Source organism: Miscanthus floridulus, chromosome 16 (genome assembly GCF_019320115.1).
Source record: "Miscanthus floridulus cultivar M001 chromosome 16, ASM1932011v1, whole genome shotgun sequence".
NCBI classification, from domain to species: domain Eukaryota; kingdom Viridiplantae; phylum Streptophyta; class Magnoliopsida; order Poales; family Poaceae; genus Miscanthus; species Miscanthus floridulus.
In genome coordinates, this window is record NC_089595.1 from 11,776,445 (window position 1) to 11,801,954 (window position 25,510).

The 25,510-nt window shown below is 47.1% G+C and overlaps 1 protein-coding gene across 1 annotated transcript; it reads right to left on the reverse strand.

Moving 5' to 3' along the window:
• Positions 1–18,862: 18,862 nt before the first annotated feature.
• LOC136512743 (uncharacterized) lies at positions 18,863–22,018 on the reverse strand. Its single transcript, XM_066506740.1, has 7 exons — positions 21,972–22,018; positions 21,046–21,165; positions 20,886–20,935; positions 20,385–20,459; positions 19,702–19,847; positions 19,531–19,602; positions 18,863–19,108 (listed from the first exon to the last, which is right to left on the reverse strand). The coding sequence occupies exons 2-7, from the start codon at positions 21,057–21,059 to the stop codon at positions 18,965–18,967; spliced, it is 501 nt and encodes a 166-aa protein (XP_066362837.1). The 5' UTR covers positions 21,060–21,165; positions 21,972–22,018; the 3' UTR covers positions 18,863–18,964.
• Positions 22,019–25,510: the final 3,492 nt, after the last annotated feature.

Consider the following 25,510-nt stretch of genomic DNA (forward strand, 5'->3'; position numbering starts at 1 on the left):
AACACCAAGCTCAATCGCAATGCGTAAACCATGCAGGCATGCTTCATACTCAGCGGCGTTATTAGATGCTGGGAAATAAATCCTGAGGACGTACCGGAGCTGCTCCTTGGATGGTGACACGAAGAGAACTCCTGCTCCCGCGCCGTCGATGTTGAGAGAACCGTCGAAGTACATCGTCCAATATTCGTCGGATCCCGGAGAGGCAGGCGTACTTAAGTTTGTCCACTCGACGATGAAATCTACGAGTGCCTGAGACTTGATTGTAGTACGGCTTGCAAACTCCAAGGAAAAGGGGCATAGCTCCATTGCCCATTTGACGATGCGTCCGTTCGCATCCTTATTACGAATGATGTCCCCCAAAGGATACTCGGTCATGACCACCACACGATATCCGTCGAAGTAATGTCTCAACTTTCGGGATGTTATCAGTATGGCGTAGAGCAGTTTCTGAATCTGTGGGTACCTGGTCTTGGATTCGTTGAGTACCTCACTAATGAAATAAATTGGCCATTGTACCTTGTAGGCATGGCCCGGCTCGTTGCGCTCGACCACCATTGCAGTGGAAACCACCCGATCGGTTGCCGCAATGTAAAGTAGGAGAGTTTCGTCTTCTCTGGGAGCAGTAAGTACCGGGGGTGATGTGAGGTATTCTTTTAGCTGCGTGAAAGCAGCGTCTGCTTCCTCCGACCACTCAAACTTCTCGGATGCTTTGAGCAATTTGAAGAACGGTAGCCCTTTTTCTCCTAACCTTGATATAAAACGGCTTAGAGCAGCCATGCATCCGGTAAGCTTCTGGACATCTTTCACCTTTTTTGGGGGCTTCATGTCTAAGACCGCTCTGACCTTCTCCGGGTTAGGGCATATGCCGTCGTGACTGACGACGTTGCCGAGCAGTATGCTAGAAGGAACGCCAAAGACGCACTTCTTTGGGTTTAATTTCCATTGGAACGTATTGAGGGCTGCAAAGGTGCGTTCCAGATTGTCAACAAGGGTACGTGCTTCCTTGGTTTTGACGACTACATCGTCAACATAAGCCTCGACAAGGCTGTCTTTTATCTCGTCGTTGAGGCAGGCCTGTATAGCGCGCTGGTAGGTAGCTCCGGCGTTTTTGAGCCCGAATGACATAGTCGTGTAGTAGTAGGCGCCGAAAGGCGTGATGAAAGAGGTCTTAATCTGGTCATCCTTTTTGAGAGCGATCTGGTGATAACCAGAGTAGCAATCGAGAAAGGAGAGCAGCTCGCAACCGGCGGTTGAATCTACGACCTCGTCTATGCGAGGTAAGCCGAAGGGGTCCTTAGGGCAGTGTTTGTTGAGATTAGTGTAATCAACGCACATTCTCCATTCATTATTCTTTTTGCGTACAAGAACCGGGTTGGCTAACCATTCCGGATGATACACTTCTTTGATAAATCTGGCTGCCAAAAGCCATGTAACTTCTACCCTAATCGCCTCCTTCTTGTCACGAGCGAACCGTCGTAGCTTCTGCTTGATTGGTTTGGCCTTGCTGTTGACATTTAAGGAGTGCTCAATCAAGTTCCGAGGTACACCGGGCATGTCAGAAGGTTTCCATGCAAACACCTCCACGTTGCTCCTCAAGAACCTGACGAGCGCGTCTTCCTATTTGGGATCCAGGTTGGCCCCGATGAGGGCCGTTTTGCTGGGATCGCCATCGACCAGCTAGATCGTCTTGTGCTCCTTGGACCTGATGTTCTTGCGCGGAGACTCGAGTTCTGGGATCTCCAGGTGGTCGGCCGAGGTCTTCTTAGCGTCGAGCATGGTCTCGGCCATGCGAATAGAGAGGTCGTGGGCCTCTGCTATTTTGAAGCTGTCGTCCTCGCAGGTATAAGCTGCATATACGTTGCCCCTGAGGGTTAAAACTCCTTTCTCGGTAGGCATCTTGAGCACCAGATACCTGTAATGAGGTATGGCCATGAACTTGGTGAGCGACGGTCGACCAAGAATAGCATGGTAGGTGCCATCGAAGTCAGCGACCACGAAGTTGACGTAATCGGTGCGGAAGTGGTCTGGGGTCCCAAATTGCACGGGTAGCGTGATCTGCTCGAGAGGTGTAGAGCTCAGTCCGGGGAGAACGCCCCAAAACTGTGCTTCGTACGGCTTCAGGTCCGCCTTGGATATTTTCAGGGCGGGCAGGCTGTTTTTGAATAGTATATCAATGGAGCTGCCGCCGTCGATCAGTACCCTATCGAACTGAACCTTGTTGATACAAGGATCGAGGACCAGGGGAAAACGCCCTGGCTCAGGTATGGCGGCCCATTGGTCCTTCCTGCTAAAGTAGATTTCACGGTGAGACCACGGAGGAAGCCGCGGATCGGTAAGAAGGTTGTCGTTCTTTGCCACGTTCAAGCAAGCGCGGGCAAGCAGCTTGCGTTCTCGTTTGGTCTCAATGGACACCTTGCCGCCGATGATGGTGTGCACGCGATCAGTCGGCTTGACGTATTTATGACGAGGGTCTGCATCGTCATCGTCCATGTCCTCGTTGCGCTGTTCCCTCACGTCATTAGGCTTGTCGGACATATCCGGAGCCTGTTGACGCGTGTAGATAGTCTTGAGGACGCGACAATTCTCCATGGTATGGTTCGACTTGGGATGGAGCTGGCAGGGCCCCTTCAATGCTTTGGCGTAGTCGTCCTCATAGTTACGACGTCCGCCGCCCTTTTTCATAGTATTGACCTCGCCGTCGTCTTCCTAAGCACGCTTGCTCTTGTAATCGTCACGGCGGTTGCGCCACTGATTACGTTGGTCACGGTGGTCGTGGGAGTCGTTGCGCTGGTTGCGGCGATCAAAATTGTCGTTCCGACCACGGTTGCCGCGGTAATCGTCGCGGCGTGGAGGGTGGTCGGAGCGTGGAACCCTTGCTGCTTCTTCGACGATTATCTTTTTAGCGTCGTCAGCGTCCGCGTATTTCTTAGCGGTGGCCAAGAGCGCTGTGACTGACTCAGATCTTTTCCGGAGGAGCTTGTCTCTTAGGGCGTCGTGGAAGCGGAGGCCGGTGACGAAAGCCTCAATTGCTTCGTTGTCAGAGATTGATGGGACCTTGATGCGCATCTCCGAGAAACGCCGAACGTATTCGCGCAGTGGTTCGTCTTTCCGATCTCAGATCCGTTGCAGATCGTACTTGTTGCCGGGTTGTTCACAAGTAGCGATGAAATTGTCGATGAAGGCCTGCTTGAGCTCCTGCCAAGAGTCAAAATAGTTCGCCGGCAAGCTGACTAGCCATTGATGACCTGCATGACCAACAGCGACTGGGAAGTAGTTAGACATAACGTGCTCGTCAGCCATGGCTGATCGGCACGCGGTTTCGTAGAGCATGACCCATAGTTCGGGGTTTTCCTTGCCGTCGTACTTCTGAAGTTTCTCGAGCTTGAAATTCTTGGGCCATATGACTTGGCGAAGGTGTGGAGTGAACTGCTTCAGACCCGGCGGGCCGTGGGCGGTGTCATACTCCATACGGCGATAGCTTTCATGGGATGCACGATCGTTGGCTCTCTGGTTGATGCGAGCACGCAGATCACGTCCACCGAGGTAATGGCGAAGATCGTTATTGCCGTCGCGGCGATCTCGATTGCCATCTGGACTAGCCCTGCGACCGTGGTTATCACGGCGATTGTCACCTCGAACGTCGTGACGGTTATCCTCTCGGCGATGGTTTTCGTCCCGACCACCATCATGACCACCGTTTCCGCCTTGACGGTTGTCCGACGGGTCGTTGTTGCGCGAGCCACATCGGTTGAGCGGCTGTGAGCGACTTGAGTATTGGCGGCTGTGGCTTGATTCCACTGAAACGGATGGGGCCCGGGCTTGATTCATCTCTACGGTCTGAGCCATAACAGCCGTCAGATAAGCTTGTATGTCATCACGGACTGCTTGGGTTTCGGGAGTGTTGGGCAGCCGCTGCATTGTTGCCATGGCAATGGCTACGTTGGCGCTTGGGGTCTTGAAGACTTGTTTGTCCCCCACCCTATCGAAAGCATTGTTGAGGTCGCGCGGTTGGATCCTTATGCGCCGTGCCTCCTGGTCTGCTTCAGCTTCGATTTGCCGGCGATTAAACCGGTCAATGTTGCGTGCTTCGCGTGCAGTCTTTTCTTGTTCTGTTTCGCCAACTGCTGGCAGCTCGTCATTGCTGACAACATGGATCAAATCCCCTCGTCTTGGCGGAAAAGACGGGAATTGGGGGAAACCCGAGGCGTGGTCTGGTAGATCCAGATCGTATTTGACGCCTTCGTCTTCGTGACGCTGAAGCTCGGTGTGGACAGATGCGTTGGATGCGATACCGGATGAGGAGCTGGAGTCGCCCTCTCGGACCGTGTGAACGGATCCTTCTTGATAATCTTCAATCCGGACCATGTTGACGATGTTACACGGCTTTGGCTGAAATCGGTGTATAGGACACAGATCCGAGCAGCGTCGTAGATTGTACGCATAGCTGGAGGCAGCGTTTTGCAGGCCGTAGGGCTAGACCTAGTGGTTCTCCATCGGGACTTCGTACTCGCAGAGTCGAAGACTCGTCGCAAAGGCTGGCTGGCGATGAGCGAAGCGCCCCTCAGGAGTAGATACGACCACGAGATCTGTTCCAAATCGCGCAGGACGACTGGTCCAAGCTGGTCGGATAGATCTGTTGTGGGGAGCTGTTACCTGCTCATTAGGTTGGCTTTGAACCGTACTTACCAGAGCTAGGGTTTCAGCGAGTTTGATGCCGACCCGATCGATGGAGTCGAGCAGGTCGGTGTTGTTGATCTGCTTTCCTCTGTAGCGGGGAAGCGGATGACGGGTTGTCGGCGTGGCTGTAGGCGTGGTTGGAGCCAGATGTACCGTGGTCGGAGCCGTGTTCACCGTGGTCGGAACCGTGTTCACCGTGGTCGGAGCCATGTTCGCCGTGGTCGGGGCTGTAGCCGATGCAGGTGAAGTAGTCGTCGGCGCAGGTTGGATCCACGCCTCCTCCGTGGCCTTGGCGATGAAGTCGTCGGCGCCGGTAGTCCAGGTGATCTGGCCGACGGTGAACGTGAGGCCGTTGGGCGTTGCCATGGAGCCGGAGATGATGACCATCTTGTTTGCCTGGAGAGCAGTACGCACACCCCCTACCTGGCGCGCCACTGTCGATGAAATATGGTCGGCAGTCTACCTAGGGGTATGCCCAAGGTAGTAGATTATCAGCAGACAGATGCGCAAGCCCCAAACAAGACGGTGACGCAAGACAGACATGAGGTTTTATCCAGGTTCGGCCGCCAAGAAGGCGTAATACCTACGTCCTGCGTCTGATTTGTATTGCTGTATGTCAATGAGAGATGTTTTTTAGAGGGGTCCCCTGCCCGCCTTATATAGTCCGGGGGGCAGGGTTACAGATCTGGAAACTAATCCTAGTCAGTTACAATTGCCATATGTGGCCAGATAAGGATTCCTATTCTAACCGACCAGGATCCTGCTTGGTCGCCAAATCCGTCTTGATTCCTTATGCGGGACTCCGATCAGGTTAACCGGGCCGCACGTCATCTTTCGGGTGGACCGAACCCATCGATCCGGGCCAGCCCAAGCTTAGCCGTAAGGGTATAGGGGTTAACACCCCCACACTTATATTCAATTTCATTAGCAGTCATCATTAGTTCATTAACTACCATTCTATGTAAGCACCTGTGCTACTTTTAAGCAGGTGGTAAGCAATCAAAACCATTTTTCCATCTTTCATATTCCAGTTCTTACTATGGTGCTAGATTATAGACAAGTCGTACTGGATTACCCGGTGATTCATGAATCAATGTGCCCAATTGGGTACCCCAAAACACACGCCCCGCTTGTAACCTAGGCACAAGCAGGACCAACCCATCACTCTCCTATCAAGGGGTCCAGGTCCCCATCCAAACTTGGACTCCAAGCCCCCACTCCTGAGTCCTAGACTCAGTGTGGCGCTTAGACCTCCACCATCCCCGCCTTCAATCAGTCGGTCCGGAAAGAGCCAGAACCCATGACAAGAGAGCAAAGAGCCTTCCCTGTTCCCATAAATAAGTATGTGCTTAGGATAATAAGTCTGTGGCCTGACTAGAATCCAATGCAACGACTGGTCCTTAACCGGCACAGGTGAAACAAGTGCAATCCGAGCCTCGCTCGAATGCCAAACCAAGTCCAGATCCAAAGTACCATTCCGCTCGATCTCCAATTATCATTCATATATATTCCATATGACAGTAATATAATAACAACAGTAATATCTTTCCTATCTCTCACGAGTGATAGGCAATCATTCGACTTCTACCGGATCTTATAGCATAGCAATCTACACGATCCTAACATACTAGTAGGACTCATAGGATAAGGATATATATGCAAGTGGTTTTCATTCAACTCCTTAAAACTTAATGCACAAGCATAAAATAAAGTGCAGAATGATAGGGGTTATGCACCGGGGCTTACCTGGGTAAAATATAACCAAGTTAGCTTTTCATCATGGTGGCATGATCATCAAGTCACCATCTGCTTCCGCTACTCTAGACGACTCTGCAATCCAACATCGCTCCTATCATGAAATATGTGGAAGCAACGTAGGGACGTAAATAATCCACGACAACCGCAACTCTAAAATACGATTACGTCTCACAAGCTAACGAGCTAGCTCTAATGACTAACATACGAGGTCATGTATCCACGTTGTCAAGTGAGGCTCATTTTTAGAAAATGTTTTCGTTCTACAAACCCCCAATTATTTTGACATTTGATTGATTAAATATATATTTTCTTAGTAGGGCTCATTTAGTTACCTTAACAACTAATCCCTATTGAGCTACAAAAATTACAGTGAGCACCTAATAATGTTAGGAATCTACTATAAAAATTTTAGAGCCAACACTACTACCCATTCATCACAACAATTCCTACAAGTTTATGCTTTAACAATATTAAGCATCTCGAATTAATTAGATTACTCTCGAAAATTGTATGAAACTATGTGAATAAAATACACTAGAACATAGATCATGATTTTAGGACCCTAACAAAATAAGTTTCATAATTTTTGGTTAGCTACACAAATTGGTACTGAATTTACAAGTTTGGCTTAGAAACTAAATTAGCAAATACTTGGAAAAAGAAAAGGGCCGACCTTAACCCATCGGCCTACCAGCCCAGCGTGGGGCACGGGCGTGTGCGCGTAGCAGCGGCCCAATATGGCCCAAGGCGAGGGAAAGCCCCCGCGCGCGGCACTTTGCAAAAGAGGACTCGGTTTTTAGGATAACCAAGCAGAGCAACAGAGCACTATTACTCCAGACTCACATTTTGTATTAAAGTCCCTAGAATGTGTTGCCTTCACAACAGGTCGGTCCTTGGCATGCCCGCGCACGGTGACGCAGCACACTGACGGCGATAGCGGTTATGCCAGACGCGCTAGACCTACTGCGATGGCACTAACGAATCGACCACCATCTATGACTAAACCCGTAGCGATCGGCGATGATTGGGCACTCGGCGATGCCCTATCACGGTCTGCCATGGTGGGTGGCGATCCACATCGGCGGCGAACCTATTTCGATGAAACTAGGCATGCTTAGCGGAGTACAAAAGGTGGATGAGTATCAGTGGCTCACCATGGTGTCCGCTGCTCTGGAGATTGAAGCAGGGAACGCGGTGGCGATCTGGCCACGTGTGACCGAGTGGGACGGCGGTGCTCTACCACAAACACCAGCGCGCCACCACACCATCAACGAATGCTCTGGCCATAATAAAACAAGCACCGAATAGGGGACATCAAACCTAGTTCAGGATCGCAAGCAATTGAACCCTCGGGCCTTACCTACCTCTTACCGGCTACGGCGGCGCTCATGGCCCGCGGTGAGTGAAGCACCAAATTGTCGGCCGGTAGGGCTTGCCAGTGTTAGGGAGGGGTCGGATTGCTAGCTGGTTGCTATATCTATCTGCTGGAGTGCTGAAGCGGAGGATGGGCTATGGACGACGTGAAATCACAAAAACGGTGTGGTTCCAATGGTGACAAGGCAGGCGACAATGGCTATACATGGCTCGGCCAGCCCTGGCTGAGGCCATGATAAATACATGAGGACATGCGTGCGACGTGACTCGTTGAATGTTAGAAAGCCCAAAATTGCATATTTTTGGGTCTTTGGTTGCAAATGTTATATCTTGAAGAAAGGCACTAGATTAGGCAAGTTTGAGAAAAGGTGTGATGAAAGATTCTTGCTTGGATACTCAACCACTAGCAAAGCATATAGAGTTTGGAATTTGGCAAGTGGTACTCTTGAGGAAGTTCATGATGTAGAATTTGATGAAATCAAAGGTTCCCAAGATGAGAATGAGAACTTAGAAGATGTTAGAGGCATTCAACTTTCAAATTTCATGAAGAACATGAATGTTGGTGAATTGAGGCCTAGGCAAGTGATTGATGAAGAAGATGATCAAGTGCAACTGCCCTCTAACTCAAATGTGCAAACTGACACTAATCAAGCAAGTACAAGTGGCTCTCATGATAATGTGCAAGATCAAGTGGCAAGTAAACCACCTCAACCTAATGATCAAGCAAGTGCAAGCAATCAAGTTCCAATACTCCAACCTACTCATATTGCAAGAGATCATCCATTGGACACTATAATTGGAGATATTTCTAGAGGTGTACAAACAAGATCAAGATTGGCTTCATTTTGTGAGCATTTCTCATTTGTGTCATCTATTGAACTAAAGAAGATAGATGAAGCGTTGTTGGATATTGATTGGGTCAATGCAATGCATGAAGCATTGAACAACTTCACAAGAAATCAAATATGGGAGTTAGTGGAGAGACCAAAGGGACATGTAACACCCTAAAAATTGCTCCTTTGGAAATCTAGCTAAATTAATTTAATTTTGAATTTTTGTGTTCATAAAACATAGGGAAATAATAAATTTTCATTAAGTAAAAATTTATCATAGGATGTAGCAACATTGTTGTGCGTACATGCTGGTACATTTATTCTTTTGTACTGTGTGGTTTTCATCCAAATTCAAATTGATTTAAAACTCCTTTTGAAAATGGTTTTGAAAGGAAAAGGAAAAAAATAAAAAAAGAGAGAAAATCCTCTTCTCCCTCGTTTTGGCCCGAGTGGCCCAACTCTCCTTTCCCTCCCTCCAATTATGTGGCCCATCATCAGGCTAAAGCCCAGCACATGCGCCCCTTTTTCCCTCTCCCGTAGCCAGCCTGCCTTGTCTTGCGTGCAGGCCCAGCAGCCTATCTCCCCCCTCAGCGCCACATGCCAACTACTCCCCCGTGTGTCTAGTTGCCAAGCTAGCCCAGGTCGAAGCCCACGCAGATGCGCCTCAGCTCTCCCTCCCTCGCTGTCTCTATCTACTAGACCCGGCTTAGTCACGCTTATAGGTGGGACCCAGCCGTCAGCCCCATCCCCTACCTTTGGCGTGCTCGAGCTGGACTCTGCCGTTGGGAGTCCGAGCCCGCCGTCGCCCTAATTTTCCTAGGATACGGCATGTTCCCCATGCCTAGCCCCCCATAAGTAGGAGCCCGAGCTCGCGCCGCCCTTCCTTAACCCTAGATTGCAGCCGCCGTCTTTGCCCTAGCGCCGCACGCACACTCAGGATCTCACTGAGCTCATGGTCACTCACCACCGTGAAAGTCACCATCCATTGCCATACTGACGTCAAGAGCCAGTCGCTAAGCTTTTCCCTGCTGTGAGGAAGCTATAAGTGTCGATCTATTTTTCTCCCCTCTCTGCTTGTTGCTCATCGTCGCCGTGCATTGTAGGAAGCTATCACCGCCCTACCGAGCCCTACACCGCCTTCAATCCCTCTCTATCCATGAAAAGCATCGTGGTGAGTTCGCCTTCCTCCTCTCTATCTCCCAGGGCTTTTCATGAGTTGAACCGAGGCCTCTAGGGCTATTTCCGAGTTCGCCGGTGAGCTCCATGCCGCCGACAATGGCGCCACCGCGCTGGGAGCCCTATTCCGGCGGCAGGAATCCTCCCCAACGCTCCCAGCCATCCATGTTTGAATCAAGGGCTAGGATTATAAGATACCCTTTTGTGGCCCTTTTTACATAAGAGACCCTCGGTTTTCAGCTTTTCAAACCCGCAGTCCACCTCAAATCCAAAACCCCAAAGCCACCACAACCGTCAGATCTTGGATCAATGATCTAGATTATAGCTTACCCCTTTGGTGGTAATTTTGCTAAAGAGTCCCTAGACTTCTTCTTTATCATGCCCGCCATTCTTGGCTCTAATAAATCCTGAATTTATTTATTTTAAATCAAAAATAAGTTCTAGTTATTTACAAAAATGCCACTACCTTGTTTTGGTCATATCTCCTACGTTTTAACTCTGTTTTGACCCGTTCAAGTTGCGTTAGATTCATAATGACATAATCTACGTGTTAGTAACAACATTTACTATGTTAATTGCTCTGAAATTTCATGGTTTAAATCCTAACTTGGGTAATGATAATGCAACCAGATTTATAAACAAAATTTGATTAATTCTACTTTAGTTTTCTAATTCAAATATAAATTTGACTTAATTCATATTCTTTGAAATATCTTATATATATGATTTTATATAGTTAAAAATAAACAAAACTTATAGATTTCTTTTCTCTAATAAAGTAAATCTTTCGGTAGCCGTTTCTTTCAAACCGTAACTCCGATTAGTGTGCTTTTTGCGCCTGTATGTTCATAGCAACATGTAGAACCTCTTTAGAACCTTTTAACTTGCTGTTTGATATGTCTGGTGTACTATTCTAATTTAGTTCTATTGTTTGCTTCGTGTATGATTGAATGGATACTTGTGTGGTGTTCTATGATCAAGTCCAGTCGGTGAGCCTTGCGTTGGTGATCTAGAAGAAGTTGGTGATCAAGAAAGAAGTTCTTTGAAGGCTAGGACCAATTGAGAATCTGAATTTTTAAGGCAAGTATAGCATGGGATCATCCTTGTTACCTATTCACTCTAATGTCACTTAATTCATATGCATGTGTCTACCTTAATTCCTGTAAGGATATCCTAGCTTTTGTACCTTGTACCTTTGACATCGTGGGATTATGCATTGGGTAGTACTTTGCTAGTGCTCACTTAAATAACCATGATCTATAACTTGACTAATGGTATATGCAATAAATGTTAAAATATGATTTTTAGCAACATGGAATAAGGGGGCTAGAGTACAATTTTTGTGGTGCTCTAGATTTCTCTCCTTAAGGACTTATCTGTAAGTGGTCAACCAGGACTTACAGTACAACCATGAGTGCTACATGGCTCTGGCTTTAGTCAAGTATGAGGACCTTTTCTAGCTAGTTAGTGGTTACCTTAATGGCATAAGAGGGGCTTAACGAATTGGGAATAGTACAGCCTCTGTCCTTATGTGTATAGCCTGCGCGGAACATGCCATTAGGATGGGGAGCTCTACATCTATTTGCCAATTAGAATCCTAGCGGGCTACACTTGTTAGACGAACCTTTGAAAGACTTAAAAGTGAACCCTGTAGACCTTCCTTAGAAGTGGGTCAAGAGGTTGGCGGCCTCAGGCGAAAGGGTAAATCACGGCTCATGGTGAAAGTGTATAACCTCTACAGAGTGTAAAACTGTTATAACAGCCATGCTCACAGTCATGAGTGGCCTTGGAACTCTTATAGAATAGATAATCATTAATGGTTAATTATTTATGCTATTCATTATTTATGTTTACCTGATCATGTGTTTATATGGGCTTATGATAAACTTGTTGCTACTCAGTTGTTAAAATCATGACTCACTAAAAGCTAATCATAGTAAACCAGTGTCATCCTTTTGAGCCTCATGAACTCCATGTTATATTGCTGAGTACGATATGTACTTATGCTTGCTTTACTTTTCTATACCTTGGAAAAATCCTGAATGGGTACCAGATTGCTAATCTGGAAGAGTTAGGCTTGTGATCAACCAGTCTGTCGTCCCTATGGGTTTAGAGCTTTCACCTGAAGAACGGAGTGTCTTTCCGCTGTCTACTATCTAAGGTTGTATTCTTTGTATTAAGTTATATTATAAGTATTGTCTCTTAATATTACCCTTATTTGTAGCTATATGTGAGATTTGACTTCTTAGGCTCATATATGGGTGTATCTGGTTTTGTTCTTAAAACCGAGTGCTACATGACACAATGTAATTGGAACCAAATGGGTCTTTCGAAACAAGCAAGATCAAGATGGGATAGTAGTGAGGAACAAAGCAAGATTGGTAGCACAAGGTGTGGGGGATATACCCCCGGGTACCACAAGATGGTACATGGGCCGCACCATCCGAGGTGGCCCGGCCCGTGAGATCAAGGCGTGCACAGCGCTGCTTGGCGTGCACCGCAAGATATTATAATAGTACCAAATAGGATACTTTACTTGTAACCTTGTCCCTTCGGAGTATATAAGGAGGGGCAAGGGTCCCCTAGAGGACAGATCCAGACAGATCCAAACAGGTCAATCTGTATACATCTCAATACAATACACCAAAGACACAGGACGTAGGGTATTACGTCGATCAGACGGCCCGAACCTGTCTAAATCGCTGTCTCTGCGCCTTGTGTCACCATCTGGTTCCTGATCACACGCATCCTACCGATAATCTACCACCACGGGCACCCCCCTCGGTGGACTGCCGACCATATTTCGTCGACAGTGGCGCGCCAGGTAGGGGTCCCCTTTTAGGGGTTGTGCATGCTTGATCTTCCGGCGAACCAGATGGGATTTTCTTCACCAACTTCATCCGTGGTGACCCGGCGACTGGCGGCGGCATCCCTCGACAGACGGATCTGATTTTGCATCTACTGCACTCCAACGATCAAGGGGCGGCCAGCAATAAAGCAACATGGAGCTATGTTTCCATCAAAGATGCTAATCGGCCGTACGAGCAAACTGGAGCAATCGAAGAAATATTCGAGCACGAATCCAACCACGCTCGTTGTCGTTCTGCATCGTCTCGCATTGGTGACACGGATCACGTCATGGGGAGAAGCCCACAAAGATCGGAAGCAGAGAGGAGGACGAGGACACGATGTTCACCCACAACTCCCGCACCTACACAGTTGATGCTCTCGAGGTGTTCCACAGGCCGGAGGCGCTACGTCAAGGACGATCGGCTGCGGATCTGCTGCCCCGTCGGCATCGAGCGGAGTCGGATCCAACCAGTACCAAGCAAGAAGATGCCCAGCAAGAAAGCTAATTATCAAGAGCCTTACAGACAACCAGCACGTACATACTAAGAAGACATGCAAGCTACGAGATGTGAACATGTGCACTCAGACGTGTTTGCATAAGGCAAGCTCATGTTCGGACTTGATACTGCTCGTCTGTTTTTTCTCCGACCCAAGTACAAACAAGCACCAAGGCAGATTGGAGCCAGATACAACAGCTTTCGCAATAGCGAGCCACGAGCGAACCGCTCGAGCCATCAAGCAAGCCGCCGAGCGAGCCACGTTGAGCCAAGCGAGTCCTCGAGTCCGTGACGTACGTGCCAGCATGAAGTCAAGCCGCCAAGCAAGCCAGAAGCAAGCCGTCTAGGCTATTGTTGATCTATCAAGCAAGCCAGGCCGAGCTCCGACCACGTCGACCGCGACCACGTCGATCACGTCTTCAGCGGCTCCGCCGGGCTCCGACCACGTCGACCGCGACCACGTCGATCTCGTCCCAAGCAGCTCCGCCGAGCTCCGACCACGTCGACCGCGACCACGTCGACCACGTCCCGAGCAGCTCCGCTGAGCTCCGACCACGTCGACCACGTCCCGAGCAGCTCCGCCGAGCTTCGACCACCTCGACCACAAGACTACGTCGCAATGATGATCGCCGCGAAGAACGGTGCTACGACAATCGCAACCACAGTCATGACGACAGGTCGAAAAGCTCGAGGACTGGACAACTTCATCGCCAACGACACGTCAAGCCATCTCTCGAACATCGCAACACACCGACTACACCCACCGATCGTCAATAAAGCTAAGTATTATTTTTAATTGAAAATTTCTTCGATCATCGTACACCTCCGCCGACCACCCTTAGGGTGCGCTCCGCGTCGAATTTTCTCCATACATACAATCCAAAACATGTATAAGTTTTTACAGCGGTTCGCCGATATGTTTTCCTTCCTGCTTGACAATCCCAGAGCCGGCACTGTCTCTGGCTCCACCCCACGCGTGCATGAGAGTCCGCCCTCTGCGCTACGGGTAGTCGGCAGTCGCTCCCTGGTAACACTGGCACTCTACGCGCGGCAGCGTTCCGTACCTCGCGCTACGAGATGTTGGTCAGCCCAGGGCTGGCGCATTCTTCAGGACAGGTTAATACATCGCGCTACGCCACTACATAACAAAAGGGCTAAAAACAGCTAATGTTATTTTTCGAATATTACACCAAGTATAATTCATCGCCAACCGAACACCAAGTGTTTACTTCACCTCCTACAGAGATATCAATATATTTTGTACATCATCATGTACTACCGCTCTCCGTGTTTATTTTTTAGGAGCATAGTTCGGTCAACGAGCTCATGCTTCGGGGCTCACCAAGACCACTACGGTGCTCGAGGACTCTGGCCCGACCACGGCTCGGGGACTTCGTCGCTCGCTCCTCGACCTATGCTCGGGGACTGCCTCGATCACTCTCCGACCACGGCTCGGGGACTTCGTCGCTCGCTCCTTGACCTGTGCTCAGGGACTGCGTCGACCACTCTCCGACCACGGCTCGGGGACTTTGCGTCTCGGCTACATGCGACAGGCAACTCGCATACAGTTGGGGATATTTTTTCGCACTTAGACCTTACTACAAGGCTCATACCACGCCTTCCAGCAAGCTCGGGGACTACATCGGTACGATGCACCTGCCGGTGCATCTCGTATCGCCTGTACGACGATTGGATTCTCAATTTAACTGGGAATTCTTTTTAGACCCTGGCACCACGTGACTACGTCACCTACTACCAGGCTCGGGGACTAAGTGGGCACACTTCACCTTGCGGTGAATGTGCTCGATCTGATGATCAAAGATGCTACGCTTCAAGACGCACTTACATTTCTTTTCAGAAATACAAGTGGGCACACTTCCCAGGACGGAAATCTTTTTCTTTCTTCTTAAGAGCACCATACATTCTTCGGACAACCTACTTCTTCGGCAAACAACGGTGGTCGGAGATGTCAAGAACTCAAGCCTCACTGTTCGGAGAAGGTTGAAACGGCGTGTCGCATCAGAATACATGGCGCTCGGGGACTAGCTGTGGGGGATATACACCCGGGTACCACAAGATGGTACATGGGCCGCACCATCCGAGGTGGCCCGGCCCGTGAGATCAAGGCGTGCACAGCGCTGCTTGGCGTGCACCGCAAGATATTATAATAGTACCAAATAGGATACTTTACTTGTAACCTTGTCCCTTCGGAGTATATAAGGAGGGGCAAGGGTCCCCTAGAGGACAGATCCAGACAGATCCAAACAGGTCAATCTGTATACATCTCAATACAATACACCAAAGACACAGGACATAGGGTATTACGTCGATCAGACGGCCCGAACCTGTCTAAATCGCTGTCTCTGCGCCTTGTGTCACCATCTGGTTCCTGATCACACGCATCCTACCGATAATCTACCACCACGGGCACCCCCCTCGGTGGACTGCCGACCATATTTCGTCGACACAAGGTTACACTCAAGTGGAAGGTCTTGACTTTGGAGAAACATATACCCCGGTTGCTAGATTGGAAGCAATTAGAATCTTGCTAGCCTATGCTTGTGCCCACAACATCAAGCTCTATCAAATGGATGTCAAGAGTGCATTTCTCAATAGCTAAATCAATGAAGAAGTATGTGTTGAGCAACCTCCCGGTTTTGAAGATGACAAGAAGCCCAACCATGTGTACAAGTTGAAGAAGGCTTTGTATGGTTTGAAGTAAGCACCTAGAGCATGGTATGAGAGATTGAGAGGCTTCCTACTCTCTAAAGGGTTCATGATGGGCAAGGTTGACACCACTCTTTTCACCAAGAAGATTGGAAAGGACTTGTTTGTGTTGCAAATCTATGTGGATGACATCATATTTGGATCAACCAATCAAGATTTTGTGAAGAATTTGGGAAGATGATGGCTAGTGAGTTTGAGATGTCCATGATTAGAGAGTTGAGTTACTTAGTCTTTAAATCAAGTAATTGAATAATGGTACATTTGTGAGTCAAGGCAAGCACATCAAAGACATGCTTAAGAAGTTTGGCATGAATGAAGCAAAGTCAATTAGTACACCCATGGGAACAAATGGCAATTTGGATAGTGATGTAAGTAGCAACATGGTGGATCAAAAGTTGTATCGGTCTATGATTGGAAGCCTACTCTATGTGACCACATCAAGTCTGGATGTCATGTTTAGTGTGTGTATGTGTGCAAGATTTCAAGCCTCACCAAGAGAAAGTCATTTGAAGGCTACAAAGAGAATATTGAGGTACTTGAAGCATACACAAAATATTGGTTTGTGGTATCCCAAAGAAGCAAAGTTTGAGCTTGTTGGATATTGGGACTCTGACTATGCGGGATGTAAGGTTGAAATAAGGAAGAGCACCTTAGGCACATGTCAAATGTTAGGAGGATCACTTGTTTCATGGTCATCAAATCAGCAAAATAGTGTTGCATTATCAACCGCTGAAGCCGAATACATATCCGTCGGTAGTTGTTGTGCACAAATACTTTAGATGAAGGCTACCTTGAATGATATTGGAATCAAGTTCAAGAAAGTGCCATTGCTATGTGACAATGAGACTGCAATCAAGCTAACCAACAATCCGGTTCAACATGCAAGAACAAAGAACATTGATGTTCGCCACCATTTCATAAGAGATCATCAACAAAAGGGGACATTTGCATTGAGGGTGTGGGCACCGAAGATCAATTAGCCTATATATTCACCAAGCCACTAGATGAGAAGAGGTTTTGCAAGCTAAGAAATGAGTTGAACATATTGGATTTCTCAAATATGTATTGATGCACCCCCTCATTATATGACATGCCTCTCCTTCGAGCAACCAAGGTAAAAGTTGATTGGCATGCATACATACTTTGCTAACGACTTGTTTAGTGCATCTAGTCATTCCTCACATGTAATAGGCTCATTCATGAGCTCGTGGTAACTGGTGTTTACCGTTGGGTCGGTACTTCATCGTTCTAGTTCTCATGGATGTTTGTACCTTGTGTGGCTCTCAATTGCTTGTGGTTGCTTCTAGTGTCGCATGATAAGATCGAGGTTCTAGGGAGATTCGGCCAAACTTCCACCGAGAGCATGATAAGGGATAACAGGCTATTCTTAGACTTCCAAAGAAATTGGAGAGCACAAATGAGATAGGTCTCCAAGGATAAGAGAGATAGGGATTGCTAACGTTCTCTCAAGCTATTTTACCACCAAGACATACTACGCGTAAGGCGACTACGGTAGACCACTTCTCACTTGGGGTTTCCTACTTTTCCTGCCCGGGGCTGATGTTCACAAACCTTTCCAAACTCCTTTTTGTTTTCGAAAATGCTTGGATGATTAACATTCTAATTGGCGTAGGTTATCGACTAGAGCAACTAATCAGAAGAGGGTTACCATTAACTTCTAGTGTTCAACCCTAGGTTGGTAGAATTTCAAGTTTTACTCAAATTCCTTGAACACTACACATTAGTTGGTGAGAGTTTAGTAGGTGGATTGAGCATGCAAGCCAACCATTGCTCCGATACCGCGTCTGTGGGGGTGCCCATCGTGATACTTCATATAAATCGAGTGTCATCCACTTGACGTGCTTAATTTAAGCAAAACAACATCGTGCAGCCCCTAGGAGCGCACTAAGCAACTCCTTTTCAGGATCAGGTTGAGCGGCACACAGCATTTCACATACCAAACTGACACAGTGTAATGGATAATGCTCAAACAACTTATACAGAAAAGCTTACAAGATAGAGTTTACATAAATTACGTGATCCGGTCCAACCAATGGACAAGATCCAGAATCCATTCTAAAGTAATCACTCAAGGTCGCTCGAACAAGACTACGGAGTTAACGTGTAGCATACTCGGGGTCGCCCTTCCCTGATGCTACTAGGCAGCGGTGATGGAGACTCAACCTCCATCGATCTATAGCGTTCCTGCAAAACAATTTAACGGCAGTGCCGTGAGTACATTGCGTATTCACAGGACTTATGTAACACCCTAAAAATTGATTTCTCAAATTTAGTAATTAAATTGAGCATTTATTTAATTTTTGTGCATTTAATGTAGGTCAAATAATAATTTTTGTTTAACTAAAATTAATATAAGGTTTAGAAACTTCCATGTTGCATTCATGCTGGCTGTATTTCTTTATTTGTCTGAAAAATGAGTTACAAAATTTGATTAATCATGAAAAATGAGTTACAGAATTCGATTAATCCTGAAATAGGTTTTGTTCTATTTTGTCAAATTTTCAAAAACAAGTTTTAAGTTTATTTTATCAAATCAAGTTTCAAAATGCTCATTTATTTATTTATTTATTCCAAACTTCAAAATTCACTTTTGTGGTCATATCTCTTCGTGGCCTAATATTCACTACGTAAAAAAGGTTTTGTAGGGGCGGGTGAATACCGTTTGTAGGGGCGGTTTGCCCAGCCGCCCCTACGCAAGGGTCTCTACAAATCATGTATTTATAGGGGTGGTTCCCAAACCGCCCTTACAAATCAATTTGTAAAGGCGGCTGGTGTTACCAGCTGCCCCTACAAATCGATTTGTAGGGACGGTTGGTACTGTAGCCGCCCCTATAAATCGATTTATAGGGGCGGTCTTGGAACACCAGCCGCCCCTACAAATCGATTTGTAGGGGCGGCTACAGTACCAACCGCCCCTACAAATTATTTTTTCGCCAAAAAAAATTTAAATTTACAATTCAAATTCGACCAGAACATTTATTTATACCAGATTATAACAAATATTCCATGACAATACACGGTGCAAATTATTGTGCTTGCTGTTCATTTAAACTATGAGACTGCACATAGGTATATGAAAAGTATTGTGAAAACCAATCTTCGCTCGATGCAAGTAACACAAGAGAGAACAAGACACACCGCAGCAATTCTTGAGAATGTACAAGACAATGACTCGGTAAGCCTAATTGTCTCCACCTGCATAAACAGCAGCACCAGATGAGATGCCATATTGCTTGTGTACAGGCTGCAAACACTAACCACAAATGGAAAGCAAAGCCTTTCTTTTTTCTCGAACACAAAGCCTTTCTTTTGAATGAAAGAAAATGGAAATGTCCTAGGAACTGAGCCGAGCTCAGTTGGTACGCCTACCACCCAGGTTCGTGTCCTTTTTTACTTCAATTTTGGTGTCTATTTCTCCTTATTGGCAATGCCACATAGTTCCTCTTAGTGTTTTTTTTTGGGGGGGGGGGGGGGGGGGGGGGTATTACTTTTTACATACAGGATAACTAAGGGTAATCAGCTGGCTAACAAAATGGCCACTTAACCTAGATGAAATGTGGGAACAACAGTAAATCTAAACTTCAAAGAGTAGACACAATAAAACAATTGAACCTAACCTTCGATAGTCTGCGAAGAAGTTGGTTGCAAGTCCTTAGCATAACTAGTTTTCCACGTCCAAAAAGTTCTTGCTACAAACAACCCAAAACGATAATCGATCAGCAAAGTTACAAGCATGCATCTTCTGTACTTAACCAGAACTAACCAAACAGAATAAGGATCACAATTACCTTCCCCAGTACATCTTGTTGGCTCTCAATATACCCAAAGATATCTTTGCAGTCTTTGATTGTTGACATTTCAGTTAGGTTTTCTAACAGCTGGAATACCATACCACCCTCAACATGCCCTCTTTCACAAAGATAAAGCACAATATCTATCATGGAAGAACATTGTTTTCTCAGAACAGAAACTAATGCTACACAGGCACCAAATAGTGTTCAAGAAAAAAAGAGAAAGTGATGCCATAAGGTCCTCAGATAGGTATGGATTTGAACAAAGAATGTTGGAAGAACTGCAACTGACCAAGAAGGCGAGTTATCAGGCAGTTACTTTCTCCGCTATCCAATGAATTCCCATATTGCATGATCTTTTTACCCGATTGCACTGCAGATGACTAAGAATACAGATTTAATAAAAACAGAATCAGCAATCAATGTTGATTTCTAAGATTGCAAATGAAATATGGAAATACACACTATCCATATAAAACAGAATCAGCAATCAATGTAATTTTCTAGGATTGCAAATAAAAATGCAGCCACACCTTCCGTTTTCTTTTAGAAATAATCATTAAAACCCTACTGCTCAGAACAGATGCAATGACCCAGAAAAATGCACGTGCCGACAACACTCCCTAACCAATTTATCATCAAGTGAGATCAAAGGACAGTGTAGCCACATAGAAAGTTACCACAAGCTCCTGCAGCAATGTTCGATGAGCATTTTCCAAGGATTGGTTCTCCTCTAGAACCAACACGGTTTCCTTCTGTGAAATGAGATATGCGTGTCAAAGCACAGTCAAAGTACCGATGAAAATCCTAGTACTCCAGTCTTGTATATAAACAAAATCAGGAAAAAAAGGATTTGCAAATGCGCAAGAAGTGCACATGTACATTGTAAGCTTTTGTGGTCCATTTGCCCGGGGTAATTAACAGGCTTCTCCGACACTAACCAACAGAATTTTACAATTCCAAGATCATTCGTTAAACTACACTTTTAACAACAGAAGAAATCACTTTCTGACAGGCAATCAACATACAAAATGAATTGTGCAACTCACAGGAAGCAACTGACATCCTACGGTTGCACACGGCACAAACAAAATGAACCAGGGAAAGTTTTTTATTTCTTCTCTTTGCATACAGAATTCAAGCAACCACTTTTTTTTTCCAAAAGCACAGTTAGAAATTACCTGTGCCCACAAGGCGTGGTGGTCGGCTCAAAGCAGATCTCCAGGCAAATCTGCACAATGAGCAACTCCCAAATCAATCCCCAATATTACAACATCACATTTAAACTGGGGAAGGGAATAAAAAGGTCCATCCACAGAAAAAAAAACATCCAGCACTTACAATGAAGGTGTCATTGAAGGATGCAAAGATGTGAGCAACACCAAAGACAGACTCTCCTTCACGGACAGTGGGTCCAAGGGTAACGTTCTCCTCCTTGGGCTCCCTGGTCTTCCTCCTCGACTGCAAACATATATGACTATCAGATTAGATTGAACTTATTGTCATGTTGACAGCCTCCAGAAACAATTTCACCATGCACAACGAGTGAACCTGAGTTCACCTCATGTTCTAATTTTAAGAGCCTAAGAGGACCAAAAGGCCATACTAATTGAGCACAATGCAGTATGAATAAATAGCCTGTCTGTGGATTTATACTACGAAATTGTGTTGAGCGAAAAAACGGACAGAAGCCATTCAACAGCAAATCAATCTCAGTATACTAATCAAGTCAATCATTTCAAGGATTAAAACTAGATTAGCATCACGATGTATATTGATATTGGGAAACAATAAACCTTGCAAAACATGACTTTCCAGCTTCGTAAATACTTCCAACCCAAGCAAATCCCCAGGTAATCAGCATATCTAACTCTTAGCTCGTAAGCAGTAGGTAATCAGCATCTCCGACTCTTAAGTTTGTAAGTAGTAGTTTCTACTTTCTAGCCGTATCAATACTTCCACAGTTTTAAAAGCACATCTCAAATATTGCATTTGACAGCTAAACATCTTCACCTAGAAGACTGATATCGCGATTAGATTCACAACAGAATTACCCCAGCACATCACTTCAGTCTTCAACTCAGGAGTACGAATTACAGTCAACTAATTCAGCGAAAGACGAATCACGATTGCGATGCAGCAGCCCACAGAGCACAAGCTCCAATCAAAAAAATTTCCACGCAAATCTACGCTCTCAGGAACCCCCACCGCTACAGATATTGCACCTAGATCCGTGTACTTAACCAGACGAGATGAGGCTCGCTTACCATGGTTGCGTGGATCGACGGGTGACCGGAGCCGAGCGCGCGAAGCCACATGCCGCCGGCGGAGGAGGTGGAGGCCTGCCTCTTGCGACGGGACTCGCGGATGGGGGTGTCCTCGACGACCATCGCGGCGAGGACGGACTCCTCGTCCCACCCGGCAGAACCCCCGCCACCCTAGGGTGCGCCGCCGAGTGCCGCCGCGCGGAGAAGAGGGGGGTGCGACGCCGTGCGCCTCCGCTGGAGAGGGAGGTCCCGTCACCGCGTGTGGGAGAGGGAGGGGCGGCGTGGGGGAGAGACGGAGGGCCTCGGAGAGTCGGAGGAGAGGGAGAGCGAGGGAGAGAGAGAGAGAGGGAGTCGAGACTGAGAGAGAGAGAGAGGAGGCCGTAGATATTTCGGACGGTTTATACCGTACGTTGGGCATTTCAGGGGCGGTTCAATCACCAGCCGCCCCTACAAATAGAAACACCGGAGGCGGCTGGTGATTGAGCCGCCCCTACAAATCCTACCCATTTGTAGGGGCGGCTCGTATCACCAGCCGCTCCTGCTGTTTTATTTATAGTGGCGGCTGGTCTCGTGGATTCCGAGCACGTCACTGTAGGGGCGGCTCTATCACCAGCCGCCCCTAAAAAAATTTGTCCCGTTGCTAAAAACCGTTTTTTACGTAGTGATTTATCCGATCTAATAATACCTCAAATCCAACACAATCTCTTCCTTTCTTTTCTCTACAATATATGATTGGCCTTCTCTCTATTCTTTGTTTTTCCTTTTCCTTGAGATTCTTTCCTTTGCACGTGGATAACCCAAAGCAGCGATAATTACCGAGCTAGCCTCTACACGTTAGTACATGCTCTCAGACTCGCATCAGCAGCACTGGCCGCGTGGAGAGCCCAGGCCCACAGCACTTTCGCCTCCACCATGCAGCACTGACCAGCAGGGCCCGCGTGTCATCCCCAACCTTCAGCTCTCTCGCTCTCCTTCGCTTTTTCCTGCTCCGGACGGCACTGCATCGAGCCGAGAAAAGCCGGCCAAGTGCGACCCCTCCCCTATGGCCAATCAATCCCGCAATCAAAAGCCTCTGCAGTAACCGTCCCCATTCAAGCTTGCTGCCGTTTCCGTGCGATGAATGGCCCTTACGACCATTAACGGCATTGAAGTCGAGCTCCATCCCAGGCCCTCTGCTCCCGTCTCCACCCTATAAAAGCTGGCCTGCGGCCTTGCGCGCGGACGACGCCACCACTTCGCCTCTACGCTTGGCCTCTCGCCCTCCCCAGCTTCACCAGTTGCCGCCATTGACGGACGCCGGTCGGGCTCGTCGATCTCCGCAGCCCGGCCCTCTTCGCCACTTCTGCTGGGCTCTACGAGACCGCAGAGGCACGAAGAGACCTCGGCACCGCTTCTTGGCGTCGATCCGTGCTCGTGGCGACGTCTTCCCGAGCCTCGCTGGAAGGCACCATCACCGCCTGCCGGCATCTCTTCGACGACTGCAGCCTTTGAACCTCTCCCGCCGTCCAGAACCTCGCCATCGAGCTTGCCGTGGTACTCTTGTCGTCTTGCACAAATCACCGGAGTACGCGGGTCGCCGGAGCGCCAGCCGCCAATCCTCCGTGATCGACGAGGATGCTTGTTGTTGCCGCGTTGCTCTGTTGGAGCTCGGCACAAGACAGTTCGATCCTTTCAATGCATGGATTGCCGTCGCAGCTTCGTCCTCACTGCCGCGAATGGTCCATCCCCATCGCTGAGGCGTTTCTCACTGCTACACAAAGCATTTTTAACGGGGTATGGCCGCCCCTACCGAACTGTCTCTACAAATCATATATTTATAGGGGCGGTCCTCAGGCTGCTCCTACAAATTGATTTATAGGAGCGGTTGGTGATTGAGCCGCCCCTACAAATCGATTTGTAGGGGCGGCTGGTATTACGAACCGCCCCTACAAATAGATTTGTAGGGGCGGCTCAATCACCAACCGCCCCTACAAATTGATTTGTAGGGGTGGCTGTAGTGCCAGCCGCCTCTATAATACCTGTTTATAGGGACGGTTTAATCTAGAACCGCCCCTACAGTACCTTTTTCTGCCAAAAAAAATTCAAATTTACAATTCAAATTCGACCAGAAATATATGTTTCCGCGTATTCCATCCAGCGTTCGCGTTGCCGAACGCCCCGCGACCAACGTTTTGAACCGCGTTCGCGTTGCCGAACGCCCCGCAACCAACGTTCCGAACGCGACTACCAGCACAATAGTATTATATAAACTATAATTACAAGTCCAATTCGTAAGGATATATACAATCCATCATTTAATATATAAATTCCATAAACATTGTTATCAACGTCCTAGAGCTAGCCTTTTAGTCTCACGAAGGTGTTGGTACTGAGGATTTCTACCTAAGTTAGACTCTTGGTCATGGTAGGCGCCTTTGACGTGTACAATCTGGTCCAATATGAAGTTGCAAAGGTCGCCGACGAGCTCTAAGAGTTGGTCATCCTTGTATGGGTCTTTTTTCATTTCTTTCTCTTCTCTCCACTAGAAGAGAACAAGTTTCGGTTTAGTATTTCATAAAATGAACGAAGTTTTTATACTACTGATGAAGATGTTCAAACTTACCCTTAAGGAGTGTCTTCTATAGGCACTGGTGTTACTCATCATATAACATATATAGTATCCACAATGTACACTCACAGGCCTCTGCTTGGGGCACTGTGTGTTTTGTATATGAAAATGTTAGGTAATACTTTTGACAGCCATGTAACGGAGTACTGAAGAAGTAAGTTACACTTACCGCACATAGTGTTTTTATAGCCAGCTTTTCCTTCCTCGCTGGATCATGCCTTCCGTGATGATGAGTGACATAGAACCTAAATGCCCTGTTCGAATTATTTTAGCAAATATAACTTGTTAGTATCCATAAGTGAACGTTACAAGTATGTATACAAACATATAAGCTAATGAGGATTGTCGATATGTATACGTCTTGAGAATCGATATGAAGTCTTTGTATGTCGCCGGGTCCTTATCTATTGAATCAAAGACCCATGACATGCTTCTCCCGACATCGACGGCTATACAAATCCAGTGGTTGTTGCATGGATTTAATCATAGAACTGGATAAGTTCTTTTGCATCGAATAAAATATATCGAACAAAGCTTTAAGTATATAGTTGAACCTACTCGAAGTTGTATGGTAGCCATATAGTAGAGTGTTGTTGTAGATTTTTGAAAGTCAGAGCAATGTATGCCGCAACCTTAAGGGACTCTTCCTTTAGTTTCGCCGTACAGATGCGCTCTTTCTCCCGAAGAGTCTTTGCAGCAGCTAGCTCTTTGGCATCCATTGTCCACTGTTTAGGGTAATTAAAATTTGGTTGGGCTATAGCTTGACGGTCTACATACCCGGCTTTCAGACTTGGTATTTGTTTGACAATGTGCACTTGCATTCTACAAATCACGGCGTTGGTTAGTTACAACAAAATTCAAAGATTACATTCATATCATATCGGGAGGACAAGGACTTACAAGCACCACGTGCGAATTAGATTCATCTCCA